At 48.5% G+C, this 11,198-nt stretch overlaps 1 protein-coding gene and 1 non-coding gene across 2 annotated transcripts; both read right to left on the reverse strand.

The window, feature by feature from the left end:
- Positions 1-28: 28 nt before the first annotated feature.
- Positions 29-135, reverse strand: LOC111827539. Its single transcript, XR_002831151.1, has one exon. It is a non-coding gene; the product is annotated as a U6 spliceosomal RNA (small nuclear RNA).
- Positions 136-1,240: 1,105 nt separating this feature from the next.
- On the reverse strand, positions 1,241-3,316 carry LOC102427046 (cytochrome c oxidase subunit 6A1, mitochondrial). Its single transcript, XM_006096545.3, has 3 exons — positions 3,167-3,316; positions 2,882-3,024; positions 1,241-1,518 (listed from the first exon to the last, which is right to left on the reverse strand). The coding sequence occupies exons 1-3, from the start codon at positions 3,267-3,269 to the stop codon at positions 1,435-1,437; spliced, it is 330 nt and encodes a 109-aa protein (XP_006096607.1). The 5' UTR covers positions 3,270-3,316; the 3' UTR covers positions 1,241-1,434.
- Positions 3,317-11,198: the final 7,882 nt, after the last annotated feature.

Below are 11,198 nucleotides of genomic sequence, written 5' to 3' on the forward strand. Positions count from 1 at the left end.
TCCCCTCCCCCCCCTTTTTTTATTATATTTTAATATGGAATGTTTCACGAATTTTCGTGTCATCCTTGCGCAAGGACCATGCTAATCTTTTCTGTATCGTTCCAATTTTAGTACATGCGCTGCCGAAGCGAGCACACTACTTCCTATTTAATGCGACCAGTCCTTACGGTCATTTCAAAACATCCTGCATTTATATTTTGATGGTTTCATGTCCATTCTACAAGGATTACAAGAGATATTTGGAACCCAGCTGAGGGGGCCAGACAGCAAGCTGAATATAAGTCCATGTCCTGAACTCCCACTCGCCACAAGCACAAACAGTTCTATGGGGAAGCACAGGGTGTGGCTAGGTCACAAAATGGCAAAGATAACACGGATTCTTTTTTCTTAACTGTCAATGGTTTCCACACCCCATGTTTCTATGTGCCTCACCTTTGTGCAATACCAGTTGACTATATGACTATGTGTTAACACCAAAAACGGTGAAACTTCCTGAATCTTACCACAAAACTGTCTGGTTGAGCCTTGAGAATAAACTGAGCTCCAGACCAACCATGTTCTTTTATTGTAATTGCTATTGAGAAAATACTTTTTGTTGTTGTTCCTCATGTTATTTTGACTTCACCCTTCAACTATCTCAGCTACTTCAAAGAAGCTGCCTTTATTTTTCCAAAGGTTTTTGACCCTAACAACCTTCAGGGTGCTGAGAGATGACCCCAAGGTGAGAACCTGATGCCTCCAGAGGAAATAATCAGGCCAGTTAGTGTCCTGCAGCAAATGCTGACAGAAAGGGATAGGAAAATGCTGAGATACAGGAAGCACTTCCTCTTGAGAATCACAGAAACCTTTTCAAATGAAACTGCAGCCATTCTGCTGGCCACGCGGGACCCAATCTTGATACTTAGCACCATTCCTTTTGCTTTATGCTACAGTAGAGGCCAGGTGCATGAATTCGTGCATGGGTGGGGTCTGGCCGGCCCACCCCTATCTGGGCAGATTGGGCCAGACCAACCATGGAAGGGACCTCGGGTGGTTGGCCAGCTGGCCCGGCCCCCTGGTTGAACTTGCGGTCAAGGGGACAATTTGCATATTAGCTTTTTATTAAATAGGATACCCTAGGCACAAGAAACCAAAGACAGGCCTGTTATAAACCCTATTCAGAGGCCTCACTGCAGCAACAGAAATAACATTAATGCTAATTTCCGAGGGAAAACCACCACCAAAGAATGCAACGCTCAGCTCATGACCAACCTGTTATTTATTTAAGCCATCTCCTGCCATAAGCAAAGAGACGGAAGATCAGTGTACTCTATAGTCATCATTTTACATTAGGAAAGAAGTCAGCTTAAGGTCCCATACACTTTTCTGGTCCGTGTGCAGAGTATGGTCCAAACCAGTGCTGTGGTCCCCACTGGGTAGTGGTCCAGGTTCTGTTTATTCATCTTCATAGCCGGTTGGCAGCGGGTTCAGATGACGATTATGGAATAGAGTATGGTTACCATCTCCCCAGGGGAAGGGCTGTGGAGTGAAGATGTCAATTAGGACATTCCAGAAAATTCAGAAACCGCACTGCCATAAACTGCTTAAAATAGGGTAAGTGACAGATAATACATAAAACTGGCATAAAATAGGTAACAGGAAAAGCAAGCTTAAGTCTGTTATTCATAAACCTCTTCCTGGTAGGTATATCCGTGTGGTGTTTATGAAAGTGTAACCCTCAGATCACCTGTATGGGAATGGCAGAGGTGGGTGTGGGAAGAAGATACTCCCATGGTACCTTTCAAAAGCATTGCTCTTGGATCGTGGTTTCCAACCCAGGATGATTTTGCCATTCCAGGGACACTAGGCAATCAGTATCTGGAGACATCTGAGGCAGGATGGGGTACTACTGGCATCTAGTGGGTAGAGGTCAAGGATGCTGCTAAATAGCCTACAACTGAGGACAGCCGGCTCCCCACAAGGATGACCCAGTTCTAAATGTCAACGGGTCGGAGGCTGAGAAACCTTGCTGTATGACTTCTAACTCTACTGTACGAGGGTGGAGTGGGGCTCAAAGACTCAAAAAAGAAAACAAAACAAATTCTTTCTGAACCTAAGAATCTAGCTTAATCTCCATGAGGCCAGTCCCACCTGGACTAAGTGATGTAACAGTTATGAAAGAACCAGAGGGGCTCTTGCTAAGAATACAGTAAATTGCCCCTAGCCGGTTTGGCTCAGTGGATGGAGCGTGGGCCTGCAAACTGAAAGGTCCCGGGTTCGATTCCGGTCAAGGTGCATGCCTGGGTTGTGGACTCGATCCCCAGTGCCCATCCATGATTCTCTCTCATCATGGATGTTTCTCTCTCTCTCCCTTTCTCTCTAAAACCAATAAAAATGTGTTAAAAAAAAAAAAAAAAAGAATACAGCAAACAACGGAGAGCAAGCGATGATGACAGCTACATCCACAGCCAAAGCACAGCCCAGCCGAGAAGACACGCAGCCTAAAGGAGAGCGGACAGGGCCCGCCGGCGCCCAGCTTTCAGAAAGCGGAGCCCGTTCCGACTGCGCCAGGCTAAGCAGGTCCCCCACGACTCGTTCTACACAAACGACAACTGTTTCCGAGCGGGCGGAAGGCAGAGGCGGATGGATCGGAAGAGGAAAACCGGCAGCTACTTCCTGCAGTGCTCGGAAGAAGAACCTGAGAAGCGATCCCCCCTCGTCACCCCGACCCCCTCCCTCCTCAGGTTCCCTTCCGTAAAACCCAAGGAAACCACCACTGGTGGTTATTTCATGAGGAACGGTAGGCGCCTGGAATGGACGCCGCGCTTTTAGAAAAGCAAGACCTTGGACGGGGGCGTTCGGAACGGAAGGAGGACGGACCCTCCACGAACGCAGGGCGTACCTTGGTCCTGATGCGGAGGTGCGGGTAGGCGACGAACTCGGGCCGCTCGTGCTCCCCGTGGCGCGACTTGAGGAAGACGTTCAGCATGCTCACGGCCACCCCGGGCAGCGCCACGAAGTAGGTGAGGGACTTCCACAGGCGAGCTGCGGGGGCGCACGGCTGAGCCCGCGGCGGCCCGGCCGGCCTCCCCCTCCCCCCGACCCCAAGGCCGCACGCCAAGGTCACAGGCCGCCCGCCTCGCCGCCGCCGCCGGGCCAGCCCCGCCCCGCCCCGCCGCCCCCGTACCTGAGCCCTCCTCGCCGTGGGCGCCGCTCGACATGGGCCGCGCCAGCTGGGGCCGCAACCGGCCCAGCAGCCCAGCAACCCGAGACGCAGACGCAGTCGCCATCTTTTTACCGAGACCTCCCAACGCCGGAAGCGGAAGCAGAAGGACGCGCTGTGGAGGCGGGACCCCACCTCAGAGGAAGTTCCTATTGGGCGGTGCCTTTAACCGAGGAGCATGCGCACTCTCCTCGGGGTCGACCGCGTCCTAGTGAGAAGCCGGGAGCCGAGGGCGGAAGGGCCCGTGCGTCCTGCGCCTCCCGCCGTCCACACCGGGGAAGCTCAGCGCAAAAGCTAGGTCTGTGGAGGGCACCCTGGCATCGTTGGAGTTCGTGGGCAACACAAACCACCTCTCTTGGACCCTACGTCACTTTTTCATGGCGCCTGACACAGTCGCCGTCGGCATTATTATTTTGTCTGTCTCCCTTGATAGACTGTAAACCCCGACGCCAAGCGGTGGCCCCACCGCTGCATCCCGAGACTCTGGAATGGCGCCTGGAACCGAGCAGGCGCTCAACAAAAACCTGCTGAATGAATGAGTGAATGAATGGCAATGGGAATGAAAAGTTGGCGTCTGCTTTAATATTCTGGCTCAACAACCCCCGCCCCCCATCATTTCTTCCTTCATTTTTCTTCCTTCTACTCAGCTAAAAACAGCTTTGAAAATAAAAGTTTAAGAAAATAGATACATGAGATAAAAGATAGAAGTAAACTTTTTGATCATAAGCACCTTTAAGATTATAATGAAAGCCCTAGCCAGTGTGGCTCAGTGGATAGAGCGGCGGCCCTCGGCCTGAAGGATCTGGGTTCAATTCGGGTTAAGAGCACATGTCCGGTAGGGGGCGTGCAGGAGGCAGCCGGTCAATGATTCTCTTTCATCATTGATGTTTCTCTCTCTCCCTCTCTGAAGTAAATTAAAAATATAAATATGTATAAATATAAATAAATATATATATGTAAAGAATGTCATGAAAACTATGAACCCTTTCCCCCCCAAAATGCACCTGCTCTTAACACACTGTTTAGCAGACAATGTTGGGGGAAGAAGTCCCATAAAGTACATAAAGGACTTTTACAGAGACCCTGAATAGGGAGACAAGCAGGCACACTGGTGTGGGAAGACTGGCAATCTGCGTGACCTTGGTCAAGTTAGATAAAGCCAATACTTTAAGGCCATGCATTTATGAATACAAAGACTTAGGCTCATATTACTAGAGCTTCACAGTCCGAGGAGTGTTAGATCTTTCTCTGGGAAGCCTGGGGTTTTGCATGTGAGTAATCAGAGGCAGCAGAGTGTGTGTGAGGCCCCAGAGTGTGGCCTTGGAAAGGCTTCAAGTTCAGGCATCAGGAAATCCTGGGTTCCAATCTCTCGTCTGCCACCTGCTGTTTCCTCTTTTTTTTTTTTCTTTTTCTTTTTTTAAATATATTTTATTGATTTTTTACAGAGAGGAAGGGAAAGGGATAGAGAGTTAGAAACATTGATGAGAGAGAAACATAGACCAGCTGCCTCCTGCACACCTCCTACTGGGGATGTGGCCGCAACCAAGGTACATGCCCTTGACCGGAATCGAACCTGGGACCTTTTAGTCCGCAGGCCGACACTCTATCCACTGAGCCAAACCGTTTTGGCTCCTCTTTTCTTAAATGGGAAGGTAACGCTCATTTTTATCCAACACATAATTATTATCCAACAAATATTTATTGAAACCCAGCTCTACCTTGGGAAGTTATTCACCCTCCATCTACAATAAGTTTCATTTAATAAACATTAACTACTGTTCCCACTGTGTTCCAGGCATGCGCAGTAGCACACCAGAGCTATAAGAGCTCTCTCTCTTGCAGCTTACGTTCCAGTGGTGGAGACAGGATTAAGTGAAAAGTGCTCAATGCCTGAAATATATTAAAAATTCAACAAATATTCGTGTTCTCGTAGGGCTTTCTTATGCGTGCGGGCTGGTACTGCTAAGTAAAGATCCTGTCTATCGTGGTGGGCACAGAGTTCATGTTCACGCATAATGCCTACGGTGTTATTGCCAGGTGTGCTCAGCATTTGCAAAGCCTTGGGTCACTGAGTTTAGACAACCCAGGAAACCAAAATCATCAATACAAAAAATAACTAATATATATATATTTTTAATATATTTTATTGATTTTTTACAGAGAGGAAGGGAAGAGGGATAGAGAGTTAGAAACATCGATGAGAGAGAAACATCAATCAGCTGCCTCCTGCACATCTCCCACCGGGGATGTGCCCGCAACCCAGGTACATGCCCTTGACTGGAATCGAACCTGGGACCTTTCAGTCTGCAGGCCGACGCTCTATCCACTGAGCCAAACCGGTTTCGGCATAAAAAAAATAACTAATATTTATTGAGCACTTATTTTGTGCCCAAATTGTCTTCCCCACTTCAGTAAATGGCCACTCCATTTCTCGAGTTAAACACATGGAGTCATCTTTGGCTTCTCTCCCAACCTCACTACTCCCCCGCCCCCGGCCCCCCCACTACACACACACTACAATCCATCTACAAATCCTGACAGCTCTTCCTTCAGACACATCCAAAATTTGACCCCTCCTTACTACCTATGGCTACTAATTTAATCAAAGGTGTTCTCTCTCACTTGGACAATTGCAGCAATTTCCTAAATGGTCTCCCTGCTACCTGGTCCCCCACCGTCTATTCTCTACATGGCAGCCAGAGGGATCCTTTAAGCCTGTCAGACCATCTTCCTTCTCTGCTCAGAATCTCCCAATGGCTCCCATCTCCCTCAAAGTAAATGGCCAAGTCCTTACAGTAGGCAACCTGCCCCCAGCCACCTCTCTGGCATCATCCCTTCTACCCACCCCCTTGCCCACTTCACTGCAGCTTACCTTGGCCTTCTTGCGTTTCCTTGCACATTCCAGGCATTCCCCTGCCTCAGGACGTTGACACATGCTCATTTCTCCATCTGAAGAGTTCACCTCCAGAGAGCCCCATGAATTGCTGCTTTATTTCACCCAGGGGTCTGCTCAGAAGTCATCTTATCAGAAAGGCCTTCCTAGACTATCCCGAAATGAAATAATTCCTCTCAACCCTGACACTTTATTCTCCTTACTGTGCCTTATCTATCTTCATAGTACTTACCACCACCTGACATATTAAATATGTATTGGTTTATTGTCTGTCTTCCTTCGTGAACTATGTTTTTGTTTTGGTTAATCCTCACCCGAGGATATTTTTCCATTGATTTTTAGGGAGAGTGGAAGAGAGAAACATCGATGGGAGAGAAACACATCAATTAGTTGCCTCTTGCACGGGCCCCAACCAGGGCCCGGGCCGGGGAGGAGCCTGCAACCAAGGTACCTGCCCGGGACCCTTTGATCCACAGGCCGATGCTCTACCCACTGAGCAAAACCGGCTAGGGCTCAAATCAATTTGTTTAACCTCAAAGCCATACAGACTTTGTTTTAGCTGGAAGGATGTCAACTCCAGCAGGTCACCCTGTCAAGCTCCTGCTGTTCAGATGCTCTGAATAGGGAACAGCAAGAGAAGGAAAACGATTCCATTTCTGACTTCAGTGGGTTTGCAAAGAAAAATACTCCGAGTCATGGGATCCTTGATAATGGACGCAACCATCAAATGTGTTCCCAGCTTGTGCTGCCCCTCCCCCTCCTTCACTGTGACTCCCGGGGCATCAGGCCTCTGTGCAGGGAGCTGCCCCAAGGCCATGGCCAGCCAGCCCTGGCTTTGACGTCATCCTCTCTGGCAGCTGGTGATATTTACACTCATTCTGAACCCACGAAGGCTCTCTCTGACGCTCGGGTTCCTTGAAACAGGGAGCTGGTGTGTGGGCACCTCAATGCTATGGACAGCTACTGATGGGGAGGCGTTGGCGTGAGACCGGGGGAGGCTGCCTCGCCAAGGACAGGGCTTGCCCAAGGGAAAGCTTATCTGAGGCCTCCTGTCTGCTACTTCTGTGGTTTCTCCCAGCGAAGAGCTCCTCCGAGTCCTGGGCCAGTAAATATTTGTCCACTAAGAGACGAATTCTAGGAGAAGGCACTGAGGCATTTTCCATGCAGGCTGCAGGGGAAGCCAGGGTGTTGTGACCACCACTCAACCCTCTAACTTGTCTGAGCTGCTCAGCATCACAAATTCAGTTAGGGTCTCAAATGTGTCATTGGGCTGGGGTGACACGATAGCAGTGACCCTCCTGGAACACCCAACCAAGAGGGAGAGGCTGACAAGTAAACAGCTATTACAACCAGCGTGATGGAGTCTGCAGTGGGAGGCAGTACAGCACGGGCCTTCGCAGCAAGTTCAAGTCCCGGGTCTGCTGCTTAGCTATGAATCATGGGCAAGTCACCTCTTAGAGTTTCACTGGTGAATTGAAGTTACTACAAGGATTTAACAGGATAAAAGAGACTAGCTAACATTTATTAAGCATTTACTATGTACTGAGCTCTTCCCATGTATTCATTTGGTCATTACAACACTACATGCTATTCTTATAGTATTGATTATAACCATCCATCACAAGACCAGCAGGAGGTATGGCACCTGGCGCGTACTGAATTCTTTGTCCTTTGGTCTTGTCAATCATTAGTACCCGAGTTATACCATTTTTTAAAAAAGTACTGCAACGGGGGCCTGGTAGCAGAAAGTAATTTGTACAGCATTGCTGGGCACTTGTCTGCTCCAACCTTACATTCCCATAAGTCAATAGCCCTATAATAAATTGTTACATCCTGTGGAGTTGCCTGCATTGTTTTTCAGTATGAAGATACTTTCACACCTTTGCCTCACCATCAGACAATAGGGAAATCATAGCACCTACCTTCTGAGGATGCTGAGAGGACTGAATATTGATGATGTGTGTAAAAACACTTAGTCCCTTGCTTAACAAATAGCAATTCATATATATTATTATCCATCATCTACCGTTACATTAAGTTAAAAACAAATTGGGTGGGCCCTGGCCCGGGTAGCTCATTTGGTTAGAGCATTCTCCCCATACACCAAGGTCGCAGGTTCCATCCCTAGTCAAGGCACATACAAGAAGCAACCAGTGAATGCATAAATGGTGGAACAACAAATCAATCTCTCTCTCTCTCTCTCTCTCTCTCTCTCTCTCTCTCACCTTCCTCTCTCTATATAAAATCAATCACTAAACATTTTTTAATTGGCTGTGTAGTATGAGAAATGTATCTCAATAAAGCTGTTAAACCCAACAAAGCAGGCTACAAAATATTATGACATGTTTTCATTTTTGTAAAATGCATAGAAAAATACTGTAAGGGTTATTCTCACATGTTAACGAAAGTTATGTCTGGCTTTTAATTTTCTCTTAATTTTTTTTACAATGAATATATGTTACTTGTGTCAAGAACAAAGGTATTCAGCCCGGCCGGCCGGAATGGCTCAGTGGTTGAGCGTGGACCTATGAACCAGAAGGTCACGGTTGGGTTCCCAGTCAAGGCACATGCGGGGGTTGTAGGCTCGATCCCCAGTGTGGGGCGTGCAGGAGGCAGCTCATCGATGATTCTCTCATCATTGATATTTCTCCTCCCTTCCCTCTCTGAAATCAATATATATATATATTTCAAATTTTAAATATAGAACAAAGACATTCACCACAAAGCAGATTACGAAGTGGCTACCAGCACTTGTGTTGCTGGTGTTCGTCGCATTAGACTGTAAGCCCAACCAGGGCGGCAGGGACCCCTTCAGCCCAGCGGACAAGGCCCTGAGCGCCCCGGCAGGACGGTGACCGGGTGGGTTCTCTCGCGCCCGCGCCTGCAGTCCCGCTCGCTACCTGTGGGTGGCAGGCTCCACATGTGCGCCCTGCCTGCGACCTTCAACGTGGCTATCTGGTCTCGGGATCCTTGAAGGAAGAGGGCGGTGGAAGCTGAAGGGGGGTAAAGAGAGCCAGGCCAGGCTCCTTGTTAAGGCCTTGCCCCTGAGCCTTCTCCTGAATCTTCCCTAGGTTAGAACAAGAGGAGAAAACTTCTCTTCCTAATGCCCCTCCAACTCTACCTTACCCCCCACCCGCATTGGGGGTAGAGAGGAGAGACTGAAAGGCCCCCTGGGCCAGGAGACAGAGAGAGAGGCTGTCCTGACAATATTTACCTTCATAACATACCTCCCAGGGCAAGGGACTGGCCAGGGGACTAACTGCCCCCACCCAGTAGCTCTTTGATTTGGGGAGGGAGAGATGTTAGCACCCCATCTTACACAGCAGGGCCGTTGTGGCTCAGAGAGGCAGACTTCTTGGATTGGCGGGTAGGGCCTCCAGGGGCACCTCCACCCACTTTGTGTGTCAACCATCTAGGCCTTCTCCACGATCCACGTCATGTCGTCATCTTCCTGCTCTGCTGGCTCCTGCTTCTCTCCAGCTGCCCCATCTATTGTGATCTCTTTACCCTTTGAGGCTCCCCAACCAGAATCTACCCCTCCCGCCTCCCTGGCCCCGGAGGCCCTGCCAGCATCTCTGTTTTAGCACTTTTCATTGTACCCTGTGAGATGGATGGTTGTTTCCATGCCTGGCCCTCCTACTAGACTATTATTTCAGGCGTCTCTTGTCATTGGGTAGGTAGCCTTATAATGGCGCTACCATCCACCCAGTCCCCAAGCGAACAAACAAGGAGTCAGTTTTTCTTATTGTCTCCTCTTTCATTCTCACATTCAATCAAGCACCAAGTGGATTTTACGTTTATTTTATTATTTTATTTTTTTCAAGAGCATTCTGATCACTGAAAACCTGTGTAAATGGGGCTTTAAAACCAACACTATACTGGGAGCTCTTAGGGATGCGGCAGGCAGGATGAGGACCTTGATAAATAGAGGATGTTTTTTGTGGCAGAGGGGATTTTACCTTCTCTCTAATCCTCTCCATCCCTGCTCAGTCATGGCCACTCTTCTCTCTCCCCTGGACGACTGCAGTAGCCTCCAGGCTGGGCTCTCTCCTTACAGCTTCACCATCTCCAATCTATTCCCCCCACAGCGGCCTGGCTGATCCTTCTAAAGTGCAGATCTGCCCATACCACCACTCCTCTTTGCAAGCCGTCAACAGCTGCCTGTTCCCTGAGGATAAACCCAAACATCTTACTCTGGCCTCCAACATCCTAGAAGGTACAGTCACTGCCTACCTCAACCATGTTTTCTAAGAATGCCTCATGCATCCTGAAATATGCTAAGCCCTTTTCAACCTCGGGGCCTTTGCTCATGCTGTGCCCTCCGGAGTGCTCTTCCCACTCCTCATTTCACTAATTTAAAAAAAAAAAATTGATATTAGTCCTAGCCGGTTTGCTCAGTGGATAGAGCATCAGCCTGCGGACTAAAGGGTCCCAGGTTTGATTCTGGTCAAGGGCACATGCTTGAGTTTCGGGGTTGATCCCCGGTAGGGGGTATGCAGGAGGCAGCCAATCAATGATTCTCTCTCATCATTGACGTTTCTATCTTTATCTCCCTCTCCTTCCTCTCTGAAATCAATAAAAATGTATTTAAAATAAATAAATAAAAAAGAAGGAAATTGCACCTTTAAAAAAATGAAAGGAGGAAACTAAACAAACAAACAACTTTAAAAATTGATATTAGCCCTGACTGGTTTGGCTCAGTGGATAGAGCATCAGCCTTTGGACTCAAGGGTCCCGGGTTCGATTCCGGTCAAGGGCATGTACCTTGGTTGCGGGCACATCCCCAGTGGGGAGTGTGCAGGAGGCAGCTGATCGATGTTTCTCTCTCATCGATGCTTCTAACTCTCTATCCCTCTCCCTTCCTCTCTGTAAAAAATCAATAAAATATATATTAAAAAATTGATATTAGAGAGAGGAAGGGAAAGAGAGAGAAACATCGATTTGTGGTTCCACTTACTTATGCATTCACTGGTTGCTTCTTGGGTGTGTTCTGATGAAGGATCAAACCCGAAACCTTGGCTATCGGGACGATGATCTAACCAATTGAGCTACCGGCCAGGGCGGCTCACATGACTCTGGTGGAGAGGCGGCCTATTAAAACCG

This window comes from Myotis lucifugus, unplaced genomic scaffold (genome assembly GCF_000147115.1).
Source record: "Myotis lucifugus unplaced genomic scaffold, Myoluc2.0 scaffold_181, whole genome shotgun sequence".
Lineage (NCBI taxonomy): Eukaryota > Metazoa > Chordata > Mammalia > Chiroptera > Vespertilionidae > Myotis > Myotis lucifugus.